The following is a 22814-nucleotide window of genomic DNA, read 5'->3' on the forward strand; positions in this document are numbered from 1 at the left end:
TGTGGTGCAGGGCAAGTGACAGTCACAGAGCTTGGTGTGATGAGCAGCTCTACAGAGACAGTTGTGTTCCCAAAATCTGTCCTTGTTTTCACCTTGTGGARTAGAAAATGGTCCTTTTTGATGGAAAGTGCCCTGCTGCTCCCCTGGGCTGCCGGGGCTGGTCAGCTCAGTGGCACTGGGGCTGCTCACTGGCCACTKATGATGTTTTGTACCTGTGAGGCTGGAGATGTCCCCAGAGTGTTAAACTGCTGTTCAGTGTCCATCTGCAATAACAGCGAGAGCGGATGGAGGCCAAACCCCAAAGCTCTGAGCCGTGTCCGTGTTTCTTTCAGACCTCCCYGACACCCCCGTTGACCTGGTGATCAACTGCCTGGATTGTCACGAGAATGCCTTTCTGCGAGACCAGCCGTGGTACAAAGCCGTGGTGGACTGGGCCAACCAGAACCGGGCGCCCGTGCTGAGCATAGACCCGCCCATCAGCGAGATGGAGCTGGGCATCGACGCCAAGTGGTCGCTGGCGCTGGGGCTGCCGCTGCCGCTGGGCGAGCGCGCGGGCCGCGTCTACCTCTGTGACATTGGCATCCCCCAGAAGGTTTTTCAGGAGGTGGGCATCAACTACCACTCGCCCTTCGGCTGCAAATTCGTCATCCCCCTGCACTCCACTTAGAGCCCAGCGCGGTGCCCGGCTTGGAAAGGAGAGAGGAGGAGCTCTGTCAATCAAACCAAGCTGCCCGGTGGATCCCGGCTGCTCGGCTCGCGACGCCTTAAAAAAAAAAAATCAAAAAAAGGATGTGAAGTTCTGGAGGGTTCACCTGCCAGAAGAAATGTTGCGTATTTAAAAAGAAAAAATAGAATAATCGTAAAATGGAACAAAACAAAACAAAACAAAACAAAAAAAAAAACAAACGGAAAAAAGAAAGGAAGAGGAGGAGAAGGAAGCGAATGTTCCTGCGGAGCCGTTTTTGTTCTCTCGTGCCATGGGATGAAGGAACGTGCGGGACCATGGTATCCGTCCCTGGCAAAGGCGGCTGCTGCTGCCCAGCCCTGGCTGGCACGTGGTACAAAGAAGGGTGGTTTGGAGGTTTGAAACGTGTTCCTGCTCCTTCTGGTTGGGTATTCCCAGCCAGGATGTCCTGGTGGGAGCAGCACCCCTTGATTGTGTAGAAATCCCTTGTGTTGAGGGGAAATCTCATTTGGTCCCGCTGTTGTTTTGGCCTGCCCTGTTCCCTGTTTTGTGTTCCGGAAGGCAGCTGTAGCTCCCTCTCCTCCCCAGCCCCTCCTGGAGGGGGTTCCCTGTTTGGAAAGCTTGTGTCAGGAGCCAGAGGCTCGCACAAGCTCTGGGAACGCTGATGTCCTTCCTCAGCTTGGCCTTACTGCCTATGTACTRTTGGCTTTTCTTTGTTTGCATCGTGGGTGAAGCCCACGTCCGTGGGATGGAAAAGAACTTTTCCAGGATCCTCGTGGGGTTTGGGGTTGTTTTCTTTGGTTCTTTCYTTGTCCTGGCCCAGCGAGCGGCTGAGCTGGGGCCGGGGGAGTGAAGCGGGGCAGGGTTGCCCTGGGTTTGTTGAGCGGTGTATGGTGCAGGTGATGTTTTGGGAACGTTCCCCTGTCCTTCCAGGATCCCTGCAGCATTTGGGATGGTTTGGGAAGCAGCTGCTGGATCTGTTCATTCCCTTGGGAATGAAAGGCTTGTGTGTGTGCTGGAAATCGCCCAAGGAGGGAGCTGGCTCCTGCCTGCTGCCAGCAGCGGGCACGGTGAGAGCTGCTTTGCTCCTGCAGGGCTGTGCCAGGGGCTCCCGGGCAGGATTTCCATGGGAAACCTGCTCTGGTGCTGGGCTGCTGTCCCAGGCCCTGCCAGCAAGYGTTGGATTATCTTTCTGTGTTCCTTTTGCTGGCCTTGGTGCCGTGGCTGGAGCAGGGGCAAGCTGAGGAGCCACCAGCTCGCTGGTTTTGGGGTCAGCTCGGGAATGCCCCGTGCCCCCAGAGGGTTTTGTRCCCTGCAGCTGAGCCAGGGCAGTGCTGGGGGTGCAGGTGATCGGGAGCGTGGGCAGTGCTCGGAGGGAGCTCTGCTGCTCCTGCCAAACCTTCCCCGTGCCCAGGGCTCCTGTGGGCTCTGGGAGAGCTCCAGACGGTGCCTTGGTCCAGGGGAGCCGCAGCACAGGGACATGGGGGTCYGGCCCCATCACCAGCCCCACAGCTGACCCACCTGTGCTCTGAGTTGGGCTTTAGTCAGGCACTCAGCTCCCCTTTTCCTCTGCTCAAACAAAGGCCGGGGCTGTTGCTGGAGGAGGGAAGGGCCTTCCCTGCTCAGAAAGGAGCCATTTCTGAGCACAGCCTGGCAGTGCGGAGGGCCCAGGAGGCTTTGGAGCCCCGGGCTCACCCCCTGCACGTTGCCATATCTACCTCAGCAGGACCAGGGGCTCTGCCCGGGCTGGCCCGAGCCCTGGTTCCCCTCAGCTGCTCTCGGAGACTGGGCAGTGCTGCCCTCGATCCTGGGGACAGGAGCCACGGTTCAGCCCCAGCCACGGGGGCATTGCCCAGGCTGTGGTTCTGACCGGGACAGGACAGCAGCGTGGTGGTTACTCACAACACAAACTCAAAGTTTCCCTCTGCCTTTGTTGTTTTTTCGGCTGTTTCCCCGGATTGTTTTCCAGGGGCAGCAGTGGGTTAAAAAGGTTGTTGCTGTAGTCAGTGTTAGCTTTAGTCCCCTTATTTCCACTCTTCGTTGCTCAAGACACTCAGTAACTGAGAATTGCTGTTTCAATTTCTGCTTTCTGCAGGTTTTCCCTGCCCTTTCTGGGTTTGGCTGTTGAACTGTAGCTGGTACACACGGAGCAGGAACGGGGCAGGGTTGAAGCTGCCCTGCCTGGAAGGTGCTGGAGCAGGGGAAGGTGTTTTTGCAGGGATGGAGTTCCGGGAAGCACTGAGGCCCTGCGTGTTGCCAGCCTTGAAATGGTTCTCCACGTTGAAGCAAAAAAAAAAAATAAAGTGAACAGTGTTGCACAAAGAGGAGGGTTCAGCCCCTGAGGTAGGGAAAGGGATTCCCGATCCCGGGTGTTTAGGGCACAGCAGGCACAGCTCGGGGCTGTTCAGGGGCTGTGCTCAGCACTAGGTTTGGGTATTTGGCTGTACTTCCCCTCACAGCCAGATGGTTTTTGAGGAGGTACCGGCTTCACACACCTGTAACGTGAGCGATCAGCTCTTCTGGAGCACTGGGACACCCAGAAAGGGCTCTGGGTTGTCTCCTCCCGTCCCCCACGGTGCCAGAGGTCATTCCCAGAATGGAGCACTGTCGTAGCTGTGTTCGGGATAGTTTGTAGCCTCACCTGCCCCAGCATCACAGCAAGTGCCCCTGGCTGCTGCTCTGGCCCGGACAGGTGACYGTCACTGCACTGTGGCACTGCTTGATCCCCCATCTGTGACCTGATGTTTGTAACGACCAATTCCTGCCGCTGCGGGGGGCGCTGCCCTGAAATAAAGTGCAACTCTTCATGTGTGCTCTTGTGTGCAGCCATTTATTTGTGTGCTCTCCTTCTGGAACCTTCCTGCAGCYGGGCCACACACTGATTTTTCACCATCTCCCTCTTCCTCTGCAGGGAAGGCAAAGCTGGCACAACACAACCCTACACCCGCCTACAAGGGAAGTATCAAACAATAAGAAACACTTTATTTTAACTTTACAACATATAAATAGACAAATCTGTGCTTTCCAATGGCGCTTTCCTTCCCCCTCCCTTCCCCAAGGTCCTCGTGGCAGTGCCCCAGCCCCAGCGGACTCGGGGAGGGAGCAGGGCCCGGCTGCAGAGGCCGGAGCCCTCCATCCGCTGGATCCAGGGCRGATCCCGGCCATCCGTCCGTCATCTGCTCAGGTCCCGGCTGGCGCCGCGCCCGCACAGCATCCGCTCCTCGGCCGAGAGCCCGGCGAAGAAGGGGTGCAGGAGCGCTTCCGAGAACGTGATCCGCTGCGAGGGGTCGAACTCCAGCATCCTCCGCATCAGGTCAAAGAGCTGCGCGTGCTCCAGCGAGTCGTGCAGCATGTACGTCTGATGGGGGACACGGGRACTGAGCCTGGGGCACGGGGCTGTCTGCCATCCCAAATCCAGCATCCCCCCTTTTCTGACAGCCAGAGGGACTCAGCCTGGGGCACAGGGCTGTCTGCCATCCCCAATCCAGAATTCCCCCTTCCCTGCTATCCAGAGGGATTCAGGAACCCTCAGGCATGGCTGCCTCTCATCCCAGAGTACAGCACTGCCCCTTCCCTGATACCCAGAGGATTCAGGAATCSTGAAGCATGCCTCCCATCCCAAATCCAGCATCCCTCCACTTCCCTGCTATCCAGAGGGACTCKGGAACCCTGAGGCATGGCTGCCAACCTTCCCAAATCCAACATTCCTCCTTCCCTGCTATCCAAAGGGACTCGGGAACCCTGAGGYATGGCTGCCAACCTTCCCAAATCCAACATTCCCTCCTTCCCTGCTATCCAGAGGGACTCAGCCATGAAAAATGGCTGCCTCCCATCCCAAATGCAGCATTCCCCTTCCCTGATACCCAAAGGGATTCAGGTACCTTGAGTCACGGCTGCCTCCCCTCCCAAATGCAGCATCCCCCCCCTTTCCCTGCTCCCCGTCCTGTTTTAGCCAGAGCAGCATCCCTGCAGATGAGAGCCTGGCGTTCCCTAACTCCCCAATTTTCTGATGGAAATTCCCATCCCTCAGCCCCACAGCAGGATCCAGGGATGGGAGCAGCACCTACCCGCAGGGGCTTGCAGTTCTCCTGGACGTATCTGCCGTCGGACGTGTTCTCATCCCACACCAGATTGCCATTGTGGAAGTATTTTTGCTTCCTGCACAGGGAAGGTGAGGGTCAGGCAGGATCTCTCCTCTCYCTCCCTTCCAGGGGTCTGGGCTGGGCTCAGGACAGGGCTCTTACCGAGTTTTGTGGACCATGTGGGATGGAAGTGGCCCCAGGATTTTTTCCATCATGACAAGATGCTCACGGTTCTCATGGGTCTGCAGAGGAACAGAGCAGTGGTGGGTGAGACAGAGGTTTGTCACCTCCACGGGGACAAGGGGACAAAGCGTTCCACCAGGTCCTATCAAACTCTTCATCTCCTGCTTTCCCCTTTCTTCAGAGAATGAAATAACCTGAACCCAGCAGTGAACCAAAYCCTGTCCAAGCCCTGTTCCAGGCTTTGTTTTCACACTCAGCTTCTGATTTTTAATACTTGGTGTGTGTTTCCCTCCCCTAACTCTGAGCTCTTGTGCACATTAAGGGTTCTCAGAGCRCAGGAATCTTACCTGGAAGAGTGTGAAGCCGCGGTAATACTCGAACAGAATGCAGCCAGTGCTCCAGACATCACATGGCTGTGCCCAGCCCAGCTCTGCAAACAAAATCAAATTAACTGCGTGCTCCCAGCAACCCCCACCCCATYTCTCCTTGTTGAACCCACAAGGATTCCACTCAGAGCTAGAAATTATCTATCCCAAGAGCTGGAGYGTTCCCAGGCTGGTTTTCCTCTAGCCAGCTCCCCCCCGAGAGTCCCCAAAAGCTGCATTTCTCACCCAGAATCACTTCTGGGGGACGGTAGTGCCGGGTGGCCACGATGGTGGTGTGGTGCTCGTGGTCGAAGGTGGCGCTGCCGAAGTCGGCCACGCGGATGCTCGTGTTGCGGATGGATTTCTCCTCGCAGCTCTGCAAGCCAAGCACGGGGCAGGGGGTGAGAGGAGCCCCCAGAACTGCAGTTCAGAGGGGCTGGGACTGTGGAGCTCCAGCATCCCAGAGCAGCCTGAAGGAAAGCCCCGAAACTCCAGGCAGCCTTAAGGCTCTTAAAAAACGCGGCAGGAAGAAGAGGCCTGACTTCAGTTTGGTCCCACCAAACAGGCTCTGAAGGCCTGGACAGAGCAGGGAAGAGCCAATTTCAGCAGGGAGGGAAATACAGGAACACCTGGTGCATCCACAACCCACCTTATTCTCGTTGTACAGCGTGTCAAAATCCGAGTTGACAAACAGGATGTTCTCTGGCTTGAGGTCGGTGTGAGTCAGCTGGTTGTCGTGTAGAACTGCACAGGGAAAAGAGGACAGAGAAAAAAAAAAATCTCACTAAGAACCATAAAAAAGCAGCCCCGGTGTCCAGCCCGTTCCTGCTCCAGGCCAGCTCCTGCCAGCCCGTTTTGGGTCACTCACATCTCAGGGCRTGGCAGAGCTGGTAGGCCATGTGGCGGATCTGCGGCAGAGGGTACGGCTGGAAGTTGTTCTCCTTCAGRAACTCAAAGGTGTTCTTGCCCAGCAGCTCGAAGGCGATGCACATGTGGCCGTGGAAGTTGAACCAGTCCGACATGAGGACACACAGGCTGTGCAGGGAGATGGAGGCAGGGGTCAGCCACCCTCCGGGGACCCGCAGGACAGCCACTGTCCCTGCTGCTGGAGGGCTCGGTGAGCAGAGCTCTGAGCCAGGTGACTGCAGAGCTCCCCAGTTCCAGCAGGACGAATGGGAGCAGTTCCCCCTCTCTACAGGAGGCCCAGCCTCAGCCCCCAGGTGCTTTGGGTACCTTGCATGCAAGGACTTGGTGCTGRGAACTTACAATTTGTTCTCCTTGTCCTTCTCTTTGATTTTTTTCAGGACGTTGATTTCCAGCCTGGCAGCCTCTCGGTATTTCCCCACATTCTTTATGATTTTCAGTGCCACCTGGGAGTTGCCTCTGGAAAGGAGGAGAGGGAAGGATGGAGTTAGAYATAAAACCTGTGTCCACACGTGCCCAGCCCATGGGGAGAGATACATCCCATCACTCCAGGCACGTTCCTGTGCATCCTTTGTCCCAAAAAAGCTCTGCCAACCATTGATGCCGCTCGAGCAGGGGTTAATTTGAAGCAGGCTGGTTAACACTCCCACCAGACATTCCTGGCACAGCAGTCCACTGTCTGTCCCTGCAGCCGTGCCAGGGATTCCCGAGGAGGCAGGAGAGCCCCACGCCTCACTGACCCCAGACTCAGGGCCAGACAGGAGGTCAGGAGGACACAGGGGTCAGATGTAACCATGGGGGAGGTTCACGAGGAGAATGGACACTGCCCTGGCAGATTAAGAGGTCACAGGGCCCACCCTTCAGCAGGAGCTCAGAGCAGCTGAACAGCCTTCCACGGCTGGGGCTGGGTCAGGCTGGGCATCAGGGAAAAGCTCTTCCCCAGAGGGTGCTGGGCTCTGCTCAGGCTCCCCAGGGAATTGGCACRGCCCTGAGGCTGCCAGAGCTCCAGGAGTGCTGGGACACCGCTCCCAGGGATGCACAAGGTGGGATTGTTGGGGTGTCTGTGCACTTTARTGATTTCTGCAGGTCCTTTCCAATCCAGGATATTCCCTGATTCTATTCTGCACCCCCTGCTTCCCTTGACACACCAGCCTGTGAATTTGGGGGGCTGAGGTTTGAGCCAGGCCCTCCCCCCTTGCTCTGAGGATGCAGTGACACGTTTGGTCAGTGGAAAGGGACCCATTTGGTCCCAGGTGGAAGTGCAGGGATCTCGAAGGACAGAGGCAGGGAAAGGTGCCCGAGGTGCCCACCTGGCATGGTCCACGCACTCCACCACCTTCCCAAAAGTGCCTTCGCCAAGGCTGCCGACGATTTCGTCTAGGAGAGAGAACARGGGCAGCTGTGAGCCCGGGAGGCTCGGCCAGAGCATGGCTCCTGCAACTTCACAGCGATAAAACGTCCAAGCAAACAAAAGAACTGTCTCTCACTGCTACACTCTTTAAATCTCAAGCGTCTACGCTCTGCCTCAGGCAAGTTACTGGTCAGTAAATAAAACACTAGAGACCCCTCCAGTACAGGACGAGAGATCTGGGCTAACCCGGGGGTAAAAGTAGAGGTAAAGTTTTACGAAAGGTGGCTGTACATCGCTCTTGAAGCCAATCGCCGATCCTGCACACCAGGTGGCCTTCCTTGTCATCTTCCACGCTCCTGCTGCGCTTACTGCTCTGTTGGCTTCTCTGCACACACCGCCCCCCGGGACGGCAAAGAGTGCGGTCATTCAAAGGTGGAGAGACGACGGGGCGCCGGTGGGTGGATTTTCCAGATCCCAGCATTTCATAAGGCACACAGCATATATAACGATAGGGATATTGCAAGGGACACGTCAAGACACAAACTAACTTCAAAACAGAAAAGTCATCAACAGCTACAGGTACGGCAAGAAAACGAGCTCGCTCGGGAGYCGCGGCCTCGGGGAGCTCCAGCGGGAAGGCGGCCTGGCCTGGCCTGGCACCACGGTGCCCCACAGGAGGCACGGGATGAGTGGCCCCTCTGGCTGGCCAGCGTGACGAGCACTCGGCTTGGACAGGCTGTCCAGTAGAAGCCACAGTAGCAGTTTTCCCTCTGTCCATCCTGCTCCGCSTACCTCGGCAAATCCGTGTCCTGCCCGTCCTGACAGGGCCAGCTGCCAGCCACACTGACCCTAAATCCACTGTAGCCCTGCTGGGCCACACAGGCCTGGGGGGCCTTTTTAAAACTGGGAGAGCTTTAGGAGCAGGACAGGTCAATCAATCCCCGGGGAACGCTTCAGGCAAGGTCCAAGGTCACGTTCACCCCCTGCTACTGGAGAGCTTCTACTGGAAAACCAGCCCAACGTTCCTGCGAGGACCCGCGGTCCACAAAGCGAGCTGCCCTAATTCCTCACCTTGTTCTAGTCAGCTTTAAAAATAGTTACAGTCCCTGCAGCCGAAGGAATTCATGGAAACCTTCATGTTTCCATGCCTGAGATTCCAGCAGGCTTCTTTTCCGTGCCCCTCGCCCCCCCAGCTGGTCCGAAATAACAAGCTAAGATCAAAACTCCCCAAAAAATCAGCTGAAACAGAGGAAAGGTGGAGAGGGGAGCTGGGATGGCTGTGAGGTGTCAGAGGACTGAGGTCCCCAGGCCAGACCCACACAGCGTCACCACCAGCGCTCCCAGCACAGCCCTGGCTCCCTCCAACACTGACATCCCAAAGCAAACTGGAAAGGCATCAAAAGGAGGAGCCCGGGGGTTCCCAGCCCGAGATTACCCAACTGCCGGGATCAGAGCCGGTCACTGGGTTGTGACAACATTTCAGGTGGGAGGGGGTTGTGCCTTACAGCAGGAGAGTGCTGAAGGGCTTGGGCTGACACCTCACACCACTCCCAGGGTACTGCTGGCACCAACCCCCCACCCAGCTCCAAATATTCCCGGCTAATCCTTGGCAGGAACACTACGCTCCGGGTGAAGCTTGCAGAGAAGCTGAAATCCAAGTGGGAACAGGGAAAGAGGACACACGTGTGCCCYCTCTGAGAACTAACGGGTCAAAAACATCTCCAGAGCCCCGGACTGATGGATCCTGCCAGGAGGGGATCCAGGCAAAGCCAAACCGAGCAATGCTGCGCACCAAATCCCCCCTGAAGCAGCAGCAGCAGCAGCCGCAGGCAGAAGCGAATCCCCGGCCGTGGATAAAGCAGAGCCGTCYGGATCCCTGGCAGCAGGGCTGGCCCTCGGCCAAGGCTGTCCCTCGTCAGCTGCCACGTGAGTGCCACTGGAAGCTCTCCCTGATCCCTTCCCTGGCCGCCAAGAACAYGGCTTAGCTCCCTCACGTATCCCGGGGCCGGCCCGGTAAAACCCTGCAACCGCCAACGCTCCCCGCTCGACACCACACAGGTTCGGGACTTTACACTCCACGGGATGCCAACAGACACAGAAATGGGGTTCGAGGTACTCACCCAGGGCGCTCGGGGCTGGAAGGAGGCAAGAACAGTTAAACCCTGAGCTCGTGGTGGATGCTACTCACCGAGGAGGCACTGCTACAAGACCTGCTCCTGCGTCTCCGGCAGTGCTGCTGGTATCTCCTGGGCCGGTGCTGCTCCCTGCCCCTGGATCGCCGCCAGTTGCGCGGCCGTGCCGGGTAATATTCCTCGCCGAAGGACGGGCTGCGCTCCTCGAACCTGTAGGCATCGCTGTCCCGCCGGCATCTGCGCTGGTAAGGCATCCTCTCGTGGCTGCGGCACACAGAGCAGCACCGTCAGCGGCCTGGCGGTGCCCRGAGCGAGCCCTGCTGGAGCCAGAACCAGCAAAGCCGACTCCTGGCCCTGCACAGGACACCCCAACAATCCCAAAAGCGCCTTTTCCCAATATCCTGCCTCAATCCCTGCCCTGTTACAGATCCCCGCTGTCCCTTCAGCTCCTGTCACCAGAGAGATCCTGCTGCTCCCACTCCCTGTGGCAGCAGCTTCCAACCCTTCTGTGCCTCACACTCTGACCACTAAGGTGAATTTTTTGAGATAAAACAGTGTGGAATGTCCACATTTCAAAGAGCTGGGGGAAGACCACCCACCTTGTGGGCTCCCATCCCTGCAAGTGTCSAAGGCCAGGCTGGRCAGAACCTGGAGCAACCTGGACAGTGGAAGGTGTCACTGGAGGAGCTTTGGGATTCCTTCCAGCCCTTTAACGCTCTGTGACTCCACTCTGCCACTACGCACGAGTGTTTGTCAGCCCTGTTCCTCCTCCCTCAGGAAGGCGCCTCATTAATTCCTAAATAAATGAGAAGCAGCAGCAGGGCTCTGGCTGTCACCCCACAGGGACTGACTGGAGGTCCCAGAACACGCACACAGCAGCTCCAGAGATCATCAGCAAGAGCCAGCAGGAAAATTTGTAACCAAGCTCCTGCTCCTCGAGCAACAACCTCCCAGTAAATAAGGTAAACTTTTGGCCAAGCTCTGCACCAGGAAGGGCCAGGAGACTTCAGAAAAAGCTCAGTCCCATATTTACACATGAGGTTTTTGGGTACAGTGTGGGCACGCGATGACCAGAGCAGCTCTCCCTGCCTCTACCCTCCTCGCCAGATTTTCCTGGGGTGCTTCMCACCCCACTGGGAAAGGAGCTGTGCTTTAGGCAGAAGATGTTGCAATTGTGAACTCATTGTTGGTTCCCAGCGATGACCCCGGGCACGCTCGRGGCCAGGTCGATGCCGGCACCCTTTGCCAGCCGAGACCTTCAGTCTGGAAACGGGAATTTCTGCTGCGTGCACCCCTCTGCCCAGCCAACAACCAGCTCTGACGCTGGGCACGTGGAGGGGTCATCCCAGGATCAAAATCCCCAACTGTGCCAAGGCAGCCGCGGCTCCAGGTCACTGCTGAAGCACCCAAAATATGAACCCACAGCTCTGCCCCAGCATCCATCCATGCAGCCCTTGGTGCAGCTTCACAGGAACTTTGGATGCAYAAAGGAAGCAGAAATGACGGCCTGAAGGACTCAAACACTCCCCAAAGAAGCTGGGACTAAAGGGGCAGTTTTCATCCAAATCTGTCCCAAATTACCCATTGGATGGAAAAAATCGGGAAAGCCCATTGTCTGCGCCAGCTCTATTTCACAATCCACCTCCTTCAAGTAAACAAAAGCCAGGCTGGGGAGAGAAATTAATCGGGAGATCATTTCAGGAATTTAAGGATGAGCTCAACTCCCATCTGGCTGCACCTGCCCAGTCCAACCAGTGGAACCACACCAGCCCCACTACCACCAGCAGCCCGTTGCAGCTGCACGGCTCTGGCCTCTGTTCCAGAACCCTCCCCTCACCAGAGGCCTTATCTCGCTTCCAGCGCCCAATTGTCCCTGTGGAAACGCTGAACAAAGAGAGGATCAAAGGTAAAATCCCGAACCGGAGCRGGAAAGATCAGTTAGAGGCCGGATCCTTTAGCTGGGATCCTTTCTGAGGTGAGGGAGGAGCGCTGTTGATGTAAAGCTGATTTTAATCCTGTCAGAGGGAAGCGGGGCTGTCAGGAAAAAGACTTTTAATGCATCCACAGCATCGAAACATGATTCCAGGGCAGGCTATTCCCTCGTTAACATGAAAGGCGTGGCTTTGGGAAGAACTTTAGAATGGCAGGGATGGCACACACACACACACACACACACACACACACACATACACACACACACATACACACACACACACATACACACACACGCACGCACAAGTAAGCCCTTCGCTTCCATCCCCGGGATTTAGAGGTTTAAAGCCGATCTGCGGCAGCTCGGGCTCCGGAAGGGTTTCAGGGGCTGCCCCTCCCCGAAAGGCTCCTACCTCCTGGATCGAGAGCGTCGGGAGAGGTCCCTGCGGGGCGGGTACCGCAGCCTGCCCTCATACTCCCTGCTCCGGGACCGCCGCCGCTTCCACCGGGGCCCCAGCTCGCCGTCCTGCTCCGGGGAGCGGAACCTCCTGCAGTGATGCATCTGCGGGGACAAGCGGATCAGGGGCTCAGGGGGGTTCATGGCTCCGCAGAGCCCCGCACGGCCCCGGGCCCCGGGCTCCAGCCCCGACAGGGCCCGCCGGGGCCCGGCGCTGCCGCAGCGCTTCGGCCGCGGGGCCCGCGGGCCCGTGGAGCCGTTACCCCGCCCGGGCCGGGCCGTTCCGCGCCCGCCGCCCCGCGTGTCCCCGCCGTGTCCCCAAGCATGTCCTCCCGGCCCCTGTNCCGGGCCCCGGGCTCCAGCCCCGACAGGGCCCGCCGGGGCCCGGCGCTGCCGCAGCGCTTCGGCCGCGGGGCCCGCGGGCCCGTGGAGCCGTTACTCCGCCCGGGCCGGGCCGTTCCGCGCCCGCCGCCCCGCGTGTCCCCGCCGTGTCCCCAAGCATGTCCTCCCGGCCCCTGTCCCCTCCCCGGGCTCACCGCCGCCCCTGCGGCCGCGCTCGGCGGGTGCGCCCCGGCCCGGCCTCTGCGGCCCCGCAGCGCCGCCGCTTCCGCTTCCCGGACCGGGGTTAAACCCGCCCCGACGGGCCGGGACGGGGCGGCACCGGCTTAAACCCGCCCCGGAGGGACGACACCGGGGTTAAACCCGCCCCGGAGGACCGGTGCTGGGGTTAAACCGGGGCTGCGAGGAGCGGAGCGGTCGTAACGCTCGGAGTGCTCACGGTGCGCGTTACCCCGGCCTCCCTCAGCGCCACCATCGTCCCTCAGCGCCACCATCCTCCCTCAGCGCCACCATCGTCCCTCAGCGCCACCATCGTCCCTCAGGGCCACCATCGTCCCTCAGCGCCACCATGCTCCCTCCGTGCCACCATCGTCCCTCAGGGCCACCATCCTCCCTCAGCGCCACCCGGTCCTCCCTCAGCGCCACCATCGTCCCTCAGCGCCACCCGGTCCTCCCTCAGCGCCACCATCGTCCCTCAGCGCCACCATCCTCCCTCACCTCCACCGTCTTACCTCACCGCCACCAGGTCYTCACCATCACCCGTCCCTCCTCACCATCACCCGTCCCTCCTCACCGCCATCCCGTCCTCCCTCACCTCCACCGTCCTCCCTCACCGCCACCCGGTCCTCACCATCATCCTTCGGCCCTCAATGTCACCCCGCCCCTCCTCACCGCCATCCTGGCCTCCCTCATTGCCCCTCAGTCCTGCCTCACCGCCCCCATGCTCACCCTCAGCGCGGCTTCCTCCCCGTGCTCGGACTCACCATGGYCACCCTCAGCACGGCCTCCCTCTCCATGGCCATCCTCATCTTCCACACGGCCTCCCTCACCCAGGCTGGCTCTTCCTCCTCACAGTCTGCCTCACCATCACCTTCCTCACCAGAGTCTGCCTGCACCATGACCAGCCTTTTCTTCACCRTGGTCTCCCTCATCACAGCTTTCCTCACTGCAGGCCTCTCTGACCGCCAGGCTCTCCTTGCTGTGGTCACCCTCACTGTGATGACCCCCACAGTGACAGTCCCAACCATGCCATCCTCCCCGTGGTGACCCTGCCATGGTCTTCATCGTGGTGGCGCATGGACAGGAGAGAGAGCTCCACACATGTAATCAATCCTGACCCCTTTATTTATTTATCAACCACTGATTTGGGCCAGCAATCAGTTAAAAACGCTGGTGGATGCTCGGGTCACCAGGTGACATTGGCATGTCCTTGCGGCTCTGCTCRGGGGTGTCATGGATCCCCAGCTGATGTTGGCGTGTCCTTGCGGCTCTGCTCAGGGGTGTCATGGATCCCCAGGTGACATTGGCATGTCCTTGCGGCTCCACTCGGGGGTGTCATGGATCCCCAGSTGATGTTGGCGTGTCCTTGTGGCTCTGCTCAGGGGTGTCCCAGCCCAGGACAGTGGTTATGGCCGGGTGGGACAGGAGATGCCACCACTGTGGTGGCCGCAGGAATCCCAGTCGAGGCTCCAGGTGCAACCTCYGAGCTGAGGATGGWGCAYGGAGCTGGGGATGGAGCACGGAGCTGGGGATGGAGCACRGAGCCGGTGCATGGAGCTGGCAAAGCTTTCCTGCTCTGCCCTGAGGCTGAGGCTCCTCAGGATGGGCTTGTGTGCTCGCCACTGATCTCCAGTCCTGGTGATGGAGCTCTGATCTCCCATCTGGACAGCTCGGGGAGGCTGTGGTGGGGTCAGGGTGTGGGCCAGATGCGGTGCCAGCACTCCGACTCCAGCGGTGCCCGGGCRCACATGTCCCTCCAGTGCAGCGCCCCGGTGCCAGGGGCACGCAGCCCTACCTGGACACGGCCCAGCACGGAGCCACGGGCGTGGAGCCAAGCCTGGGGTGGGACAGGGCGGTGGGACACRGCTGGGGACCTTCCTTTGTCCCCAGAGGAGCCATCCCACCCCAGAAAGCTCCAGGGACAGCTGCTCTGAGGTCTGAGCCTGCCATGGCCACCTCCCGGGCCACGGCCACCTCCTGAGCCACGGCCACCTCCTGATCCACAGCCACCCCCTGCGCCTCAGCCCCCTCACCTGCATGATGATGAACTCCAAGGCCAGCTCCTGCTGCTGGATGTCCCCAGCAGGGACGCTGAAGAGGAAGGGCGCATTCCACACAGGGTTGGAGCCGCTGACCGACTTGGTCTCCTTGGTGTCAATGATGTGTCCATCGTGGAGGAGGTGGATGATGACGTAGTGGCCTGGGAACGGAGACAGAGCCCTGGGGAGGTGGAGCTGCTCTGGACACAGGCCAGGGAGGGGGCTGGGAGTTCCCAAGCGGTGCCTGGGGGGCTACAGAACCCCTGTGGGGCTCTGTGGAGCTGTGGGGAGAGCACAGAGCTCTTGAGGTTTGGCCTACCCCAAAGCCCTCAGCTGACATCCCTGCCCACATCCCAGAGAGCAGGGACAGCCAGAGGTGACCACAGCCAGCAGGGCAGAAAGCCAAGTGCTAATTTTTGGCCATAAATTAATAAATCAATAGATTTCAAGCACTTGGGGGCCATACTGGAGATACCTGGATCTGAATTATGCTCTCTGTGCTCATTTTTACACAATCATAGGATCATGGAATGGTTTGGTGGGAAGATCCTCTCATTCCGACTCTCTCCCATGCTTGGAAGGGAGAAGTTTAAGAAGGAATAAAACAATCTGCCAAGAGAAGGAAGGCAAGGTGCTCCCTGTGCCCACCTGGGCATCTCTTTGGCCCCGTGCCCTACCTGGAGCACCCGGCACRCGGGAGCGCCGGCACAGGGCCTCGGCCTTGCGGAGCAGCACCTTGATGCGTCCGGCTGGAGCCTGGTGCTGGAGCAGGAGGAGGAGCTGGCCTGGGGCTCCGGGAGGAGGCGAGGAGCTGCAGCGCTGGATCGGGAGGAGAGAGCGGGACATGCCGTGAAACCTCCTCCAGCATCGCCCACCCCTCCCAGCCCTGCGATTCTCATCCCCCAGCAAGGTCAGGGACAGGCAAAAACGGGTCACAAAGGTGGGTGTGATGCTCACCATCACTGCAGGGACGGTGCCAGCCCTGCATTTGCCCCTTCCACCCCAGCACCCCCYGAAGATGGGCTGCAAAGCCCCCGAGAAGAGGCGCTGCCATGGGCTTGCCTCCCCATGGGGGAAATTGGTGCTGTCTGGAGGAGGCTCTGYCTCTGCTTGAGGAGATCCCGAGCTCTGAGACCGAGCTCTACTCAGCCAAAACACTGAAAGCACCGCCGTGCTGACCTTGCCGAGCTTGGTTTTGGTGCTCGCCAGCTCCCAGGAGTAGCTGCAGGGGGCCTGGGGGTCCCAGGAGGCCTTGGCACAGGGGAACAGGACCTCCCCCACGAAGGAATCCTGCAGGCTCCGTGTCCTGGCGTAGACAGCGAAGCGCAGGGTGCAGCTGCCCAGCTCCTCCGGGCCGCAGGGGCCGAAGCGGCAGCGGCGGGGCTCCCCACGGGCAGACCGGAGGCTCCTGCGGCGCACGGACACCCGCCGGGACAGCGGCCACCGCGGCAGCAGCGACACCTTGACCCGAGAGCCCCGGTGGCCCGGGGGCAGGTGCGACACGCCGAGGACGGTGACGGTGAGGGTGGCCTCGGCCAGGGAGTAGCGCAGGTGGCAGTGGAGCCGGGGCCGCTGCCCGGAGCGCGGGGGGGAGCCCGGCGCGGCGGGGACCAGCGGGCTCCGCTCGTTGCGGACGGGTTGGGTGCGGCGGCGCTGCCACAGCCCCGCCAGCTGCGGCAGGAACGGCACGGCGGGCAGGGATGCTCTGCCGCGGGGCGAGCCCCCGTGGGGGGCTGGCRACTCCGGCCAAATCTCCTCTACCCGGGCAGCCGGTGCCTCTTCCTCGTGCTGCTGCTGGATGGGCACCGGCACCGTCGCCGCGGGCACGGCCGCTCCYAGCTCCACCCGCTCCCGGCCGAGGTGGCGGCCCGGGCGCCGGCGGTGCCACCAGCACATGGCACAGCCCAGGAGGGCGCCGAGGCACAGGAGGGACAGCCCCGCGCCGGCGGGGACCTGCGGGTGCCCTGGAGAGAGGGAGAGACGGGCGCCRTCAGCGGTGGGATCTCACCGGGGCCGTGTCGGCAGGGCTCTGCCCGGGTGCTGCAGCCCCCTCCCCTGCCACCCCCTCGCTGCTCTTGGTGAGCTGGGATGGAGCTGGGACATCCCAAAGCCAGAGGGTGGGACGGCAGCTGCGCCCGGGCAGCCTGACACGAGTCCGGGGCTAAAACAAACCCAGCCTCAGCCCGGGGTGATAAGGACCGTGGAAAACGGGGAGTTATCAGCGCTGCTGCCAGGCTGAGGCAGSCCGGGCACGATCAGCCGGGCGTTGAGGGGCGTGGAGGGGAGTGGGGGCAGTTGCAAGGAGGGATTTGGGGTGTCCGGGCTGGGTTCAAAGCGGCAGCAGCCCCTGAGGGGGCAGAAAAGCCAAGCCCGATCCCAAAAGAAGGGAACCTCCTCCCTGAGGGGGCAGACAAGCCAAGCCCGATCCCAAAAGAAGGGAACCCCCTCCACGAGCTGTGCCTGCGTGGGTGACCACCACAGGGATGCCCGCGGGGTTAGGGGCTCCTGGAAGGGTGGCATCCCTGCACAGTGGGCATTTGGGTTCATGAAAGCAAACTCCCGGATATCAGGGCTGAAGCTCCTTCGGAACTCAGTTCCTGGGTGTCAGAGGTGACACCTGTGTGGCTCTGCTGGCACAAAACCTCCCCGTGCCTGGACCTGGCTTCGCCTCCGGCACTGGAGCGAGGGATTAGGAGAACAGGGCCGGGACAGAGCCGTGCCAGAGCCGCGTTCCGCGGAGAGATGGGGATGTGGGCAGGAGAAAAGCGGGCATTGTCTCACCCCGCGGGGCCGGGCCTGCCTGCCCAGGTGCCTTAATCCGCTCTGGGCTCTCCCCAACCCTTTGTTACTTGTTCGGGAAGCCGGGTCGGGGCTGGGACGAGCTGAATGGCGGCGTTTAGGGSGAGATGGAGGGAAGGGGCCGGGCTGGGAACTCGTCAGGGGGGGGGATGTGCCATCCCAGACAGAGCCTGCCCGCGGCCCTACAGCCCTGGGACAGCGAGCTGGGAGAGCCGCAGYGTGTCCAGCCCGGGCAGACAGGGAATCTGCAGGGCTGGGGGGTGGCAATGGCATGGGGCCCTCGCGGTGCCCACTTTGGGGTGCCGGGCCGGAGGATCCCACGCAGGGACCGGCTCCAGCAAGCAGGAGCTGCAGGGATCATCGGGGTGAGCACCGCGGAGCCCCTTCTCACCTGAGCCCAGGTGTGTGAGCASCCCCGGAGCCGGGGGAGATGCCCCCGATAAACGCCGCGGCAAACACGGGGGGTGGTTCCAGAGCCCGCCTTACCTGCTCCGGCCATCGCCACGGGCCGGAGAGTCCTTGAGCTGCCTCCGCCGCGCTCCCAAGGGGAAAAGCCGCGGCTGGGAGCAGCCGAGCCCGGGAGGGGTGGGCAGGACGGGAGGGGAGCTGGGGGAGAGGCTGGGATAGGCTGGATAGGCTGGCAGCGGAGTCCGGGGAAGGGGCGGGCAGGAGGGGACCGGTTCTCGTCCCACGGGGGAGGATGAGGAAGGTCGTGGGCTCCATCCCTTCCCGGGCCCCCGGCCAAGGCAAACGCGGGCACAGGGCACCGGCAGGGCTGGCACGGGAGGGCCTGGACACGGCTGCGGTGCGCTGCCAGACTGGTTCAATGACTGCAAAAGCAGCGCTGTGCGAACAGCAGAGCTGCGGGGAGGCGTTAAAGGCGCTTTTTATAGGGAACAGGTGGTGACAGAAGAGGGATTAGGGAGCTGGGCAAGGGACAGGAGTAGGGACAGCTCCAGCGACACCCAGCAAAGGAGTTCTGACTGAAAATCGTGTGGCTCCCATCAGAATCCAGCCCCAGTCCYGAACATCCTCCCAGCCCGGCTCCAAACTGGGAGCACAGAACCGCTGCCAGGACAAACCTCAGCTCCCAGAATATCTGGGAATTGTTTAAATTCAGGCAGACAGCCGAGGGCACAAAGCAGGCGTGGGGGTCACAGTGTGAAGAGGTAGAAGTTTATTGGAATATAAACATTCAGATAACCTGTTAAGATAGAAAAAACCCAACAACAACATATACAGACACTTGTTGGAAAGGAGACGTTGAGGTATTTATCCACCGCCTAGGCTATCACATTTGTTTTTATTTACTTATTTTATTATTTTTTTTCCTTTTAAATTTTAAATAGGTAAGAAAACTTAGTAGCAAGGCTGCTGCAGCGGTTTGGGGAGACCCTCTGAACGCCTTTCGGAAGGCACCCCGAGGGCTCGCTGTGACCCGTTCGCGTTCGCTTTGGGAGCCTGGGTGGGCACGCACAGCCTCCGTGTGCCTCCCCGGCAGCTCCGGGAGCGGGCTGGGCTCACCCTCCCGGCCGGGCTTGGCTCTCCCGGCCGCCCGAAGCGCCCCCGGGGATTTTTGGCTGGTGCGTGGAGCATTTTGGGGGAGGATGGAGCAGCGCTGCGAAGCGGGAGCGCTTCCTTCCCTCGGGAACATCCTGCTCGCAGCATSGAACCCTGAGACTACACCGGGCTGGGGCAGCCCCCCCTTCCCCCGCACTGCTGCCCCCTCCCCACAGCCTGGCAGCTCAGCAGGAGACCCGGGCTCGGGTCAAAGCCAGGCTTGGGGCAACGGGGGAACTCTTCACAGTCTGGCCGGTCCTTGTCACCCTGCAGTGGGACAGGACCGCTTTATTGGTGCAGCTTATTTAACTGAGGTATCTGTTAACGCTTCCCGACCTGATTCTTTCCCTGAATTGGATACAAAACAATCTGTTAGTCCCTGGCTAGTTCCAGTCTAGGTTGAGTAAAGCTTATAAACATTAATACTCTGAGTAGTGTCCAAGCAGTTCAGTGATTCGAGTGCCTTTCTGTGCAAGAAAACACGAGGTTAGCGAGTGAGACAGAGCGACGCYGCCCCGGAGCAGCCTCTGCTCCCCGGGGCCAAGCGGCAGAGCAGAGGGAAAAGCAGAAAGTGCCCCGGTCCCACTCAGAGGAAACAGCCCCAACCCCACCCCCGAATAAAATAAAATAAAAATTTTAAAAAACCAAAAACAACAACAAAAAAAGGGGGAAAATAAAATCATGTGATTGAGTCCCAGAGGTTGGAAAATCCTCTGGGAGTCTGCGGGGATGAAATGCTGTGGAGCCTGCGGGGTGAGCCCGGCTTCCCCTGGCCACAGGGAGCAGCATCACTCTCAGGACATGTGCATTGCCACCTTCCGAACCCCAGAGAGGCCTCGGAACTGCGGGAGAGCTCCGGCCACGGGGCACAAACTGGCACCAGGAGCTCGGAAGCAAAGGATAACGGCCAGAGCCAAACACCACGATTGCTTCCGCCCCGCTTTCCCTGTCCCAGGATGAGCCTGGAGCTCGGCTCCCGCTGGCCTGGAGGCTCAGCCTTGCTTGAACTTCCTGTCTTTGGTGATTCGTTTGGAAAGGAGAAGGAGTAAAAGCAAACACAAAGTCAGCAAAGCCACCCACGGAAACCCMAAGCGATAGGATACGCCAAAACTTCCTGAAGAGGTTAAAAAAAAACAACCAACCCAACACAAACAAAACCAACCCAACGACAAGTACGGGTATCTGAGGTATTTCGTCTGCTCAAAAAAACCTGACTCGGGCCTGCAGCACGGCAGGGACGTCAGCAGGGCAGGAGATGGAGCCTGGAGCAAAGGCCACCCGGGCAGGGGACAGTGTGAGGGGACAGCTGATCAGGAGCCAGGCGGTTCCAGCTCTGATCCAGCTGGGGGTCCTGAGGGCAGGGCGAGAAGGGCGCGGGTTCCTGGGCTCTGCCTCTCCCCGGAGAGCAGCGGGTCCGCCCCGCTCAGGTTCGGTTCAGGGGGTTTGTTCAGAGCCCCAAACAATCCCCGTGTGCCACATCATCCACAGCCCTGACTGGGTTCTGCCACCCCTGCCCTCGGCACTCAGCACTGCAGGGCTTCCAGAGCCGCCTCAGGGAGCCTGGATCGAGCCAGGTGACAATGGCATGGGGGCAGGGGACACGGAGCCCCAGCACGGGCAGGGTGTCAGGGCCAGTGTCACCAGGGAGCTCCTCAGGGACACAGGACAAGGAGCTCCAGGACCCTCAGAGTGTCAAGGATCACCGGGGAGCTCCTCAGGGGACACAGGACACAGAGCCCCAGCAGGCTCAGGGTGTCAGGGGAGCTTCTCAGGGGACACGGAGCCCCAGCACCCTCAGGCCATCAAGGGCTGGTGTCACTGGGGAGCTCCTCAGGGACACAGGACATGGAGCCCCAGCAGGCTCAGGGTGTCAGGGATCACTGGGAGGCTCCTCAAGGACACATCAGGGGCATCTGGAACTCCTGAAGGCAACAGGAGGGATGAGGTGGCACCAGAGCTAGAACCAAGCAGTGCCAAAACCATGGGGAAGAGCAGGAATCTCCCSTGGGGACACAGCAGGAAGGGGACACGCGCAGTCTGCCACGGGAGGACAGGGCCAGGCAGCCCYGCTGCGTTTCCCCCTCTCAGGATTGTCAAAACACCGAGTTGTGGGTGGGCAGAACCCCACTGGGCCCCGGTTCCAGGAGAACCAGGGTTCCCTGCCCCAGCCCCAGCTCTCACCCTGCCCTGGTGACATCCCGGCCACATCCCTGATTGAGAAACGCCAGGTGTGCCCCCCTCCCTCCATRGGAACAGACCCTGGGAGGAGGAGGAAACAAAGAGCAAAAAGGAGGAGGGAAAGGGAGGGAACAAAGCAAAAAAGGCCGGACAAAAAGAGATGATGAAGGAAAACTTGCTGGCATGGAAAGGTTTCACCACCAGCACCACCACCACCATCATCATCGCCATCATCATCATCCTCTCGCTGGCCAGAGCAGGTTCCTTGAGATGAGGTATCTGTGCGACTCCCGGCTTGTTCCCGAGCCGGGCTGGGACACGGTGCCAGCGTGGGACACTGTGACCGGGCTGGACACTGTGCCCGGGGTGGACACTGTGCCCGGGGTGGGACACGATGCCCAGTGCCAGACACAGTGCCCAGTGCCGGACATGGTGCCCAGTGCTGGACACAATGCCCAGTGCCAGACACAGTGCCCAGTGCCGGACATGGTGCCCAGTGCTGGACACAATGCCCAGTGCCAGACACAGTGCCCAGTGCTGGACACGGTGCCCATCAGAGTGACCAGCTGGTGGAGGGCTCAGCACCCGGCGTGCCCCGGGATGAGGTAGGGCTGGGGGAGCAGTGGGAGCTGCTGCTGCTGCTGCTGCTGCTGCTGCTGCTGCAGGAGCTCTGGGCGCCCGCGCCGGCCAGGAGCTGCACCACGGGCTTCTGGGCAAACAGCACCCCTGGGGGCACAGAGCGGTGTCAGGGAGAGTGGGACACGGCCAAAGGGGAGCCTTCCCACCCCATGGACCCCAGCCCAGCGGGGAGAGACTCAGGTGTGGTTGGGAGAGGGCTTGGAGATGGAGCAGTCAGCGCTCAGCCAGGACAGGATCCTTGGCTCTGGAGCCTGACACAGGGCACTGATCCCATTCCTTACAGAGCACTGATCCCATTCCCCACAGGGCACTGATCCGATTCCCCAGAGGGCAATGATCCCATTCCCCACAGGGCACTGATCCCATTCCTTACAAGGCAATGAGCAATCAGTGCTCAGCACGGAAGGGATCCCAGGCTCAGAAGCCTGCTATTCCCAATCCCAGTAAGGCTCTTCTGTTCCCACTAAGGCTCTTCCACTCCCATCAGGGCTCTCCCAGTCCCAGTAGGGCTCTCTCAGTCCCATCAGGGCTCTTCCATTCCCAGTAAGGCTCTTCCACACCCATCAGGGCTCTCCCATTCCCAGTAGGGCTCTCCATTCCCAGTAGGGCTCTCCATTCCCAGTAGGACTCTTCCATTGCCAGTAAGGCTCTCCCAGTCCCAGTAACGCTCTCCCAGTCCCAGCAAGGCTCTCACCAGCGTAGGTGGTGCCATTGATCTCCACGGACATGTTGATGCTCCCGATGCCATTGGGGGACAGGTTCAGCGCCGCCGCTGCCGAGTCAGCCTTGTCTGGTTCCAGGAAGGGAGGGAGGCAGAGTCAGAGGGCAGGGATCCCATTCCTTACACACTGATCCCATTCCTCACAGGGCAATGATCCTATTCCTTGCAGAGCAGTGATCCCATTCCTTAGCGAGCAGTGATCCCATTCC

The 22814-nt window shown here is 60.3% G+C and overlaps 3 protein-coding genes across 6 annotated transcripts in view; 1 reads left to right on the forward strand and 2 right to left on the reverse strand.

The window, feature by feature from the left end:
* EDC3 (enhancer of mRNA decapping 3) overlaps positions 1 to 807 on the forward strand; it is a 19066-nt gene extending 18259 nt beyond the window's left edge. For all 3 annotated transcript variants that reach the window (XM_057368751.1, XM_057368752.1, XM_057368753.1), the window contains exon 7: positions 333 to 807. In XM_057368751.1, coding sequence (XP_057224734.1) covers positions 333 to 667 — 335 coding nt within the window. In that variant the 3' untranslated portion in view covers positions 668 to 807. The remainder of the gene's footprint in view (positions 1 to 332) is intronic.
* Positions 808 to 3647: 2840 nt separating this feature from the next.
* Positions 3648 to 12732, reverse strand: CLK3 (CDC like kinase 3). Of its 2 annotated transcripts, XM_057368755.1 has the most exons (13): positions 12648 to 12732; positions 12068 to 12216; positions 9779 to 9986; positions 7882 to 7975; positions 7550 to 7616; positions 6582 to 6698; positions 6184 to 6350; positions 5965 to 6059; positions 5562 to 5691; positions 5298 to 5380; positions 4930 to 5009; positions 4753 to 4843; positions 3648 to 4043 (listed from the first exon to the last, which is right to left on the reverse strand). In XM_057368755.1, exons 2-13 carry the CDS (start codon positions 12214 to 12216, stop codon positions 3858 to 3860), a joined length of 1467 nt encoding a protein of 488 aa, XP_057224738.1. In that variant the 5' UTR covers positions 12648 to 12732; the 3' UTR covers positions 3648 to 3857. The 2 variants fall into 2 exon arrangements, with proteins under 2 accessions (XP_057224738.1, XP_057224737.1); XM_057368754.1 differs by lacking the exons at positions 12068 to 12216; positions 12648 to 12732 and having other exon boundaries at positions 7882 to 9846.
* Positions 12733 to 18661: 5929 nt separating this feature from the next.
* Positions 18662 to 22814, reverse strand: part of ARID3B (AT-rich interaction domain 3B) — a 21442-nt gene continuing 17289 nt past the window's right edge. Inside the window, exons 6-7 of the mRNA XM_057368768.1 lie at positions 22579 to 22674; positions 18662 to 21971 (exon numbers count right to left, since the gene is read on the reverse strand). Coding sequence (XP_057224751.1) covers positions 21799 to 21971; positions 22579 to 22674 — 269 coding nt within the window. The 3' untranslated portion in view covers positions 18662 to 21798. The remainder of the gene's footprint in view (positions 21972 to 22578; positions 22675 to 22814) is intronic.

This window comes from Malurus melanocephalus, unplaced genomic scaffold, assembly GCF_030028575.1.
Source record: "Malurus melanocephalus ecotype Western Australia unplaced genomic scaffold, MMel_1.1 scaffold_96, whole genome shotgun sequence".
Taxonomy (NCBI): domain Eukaryota; kingdom Metazoa; phylum Chordata; class Aves; order Passeriformes; family Maluridae; genus Malurus; species Malurus melanocephalus.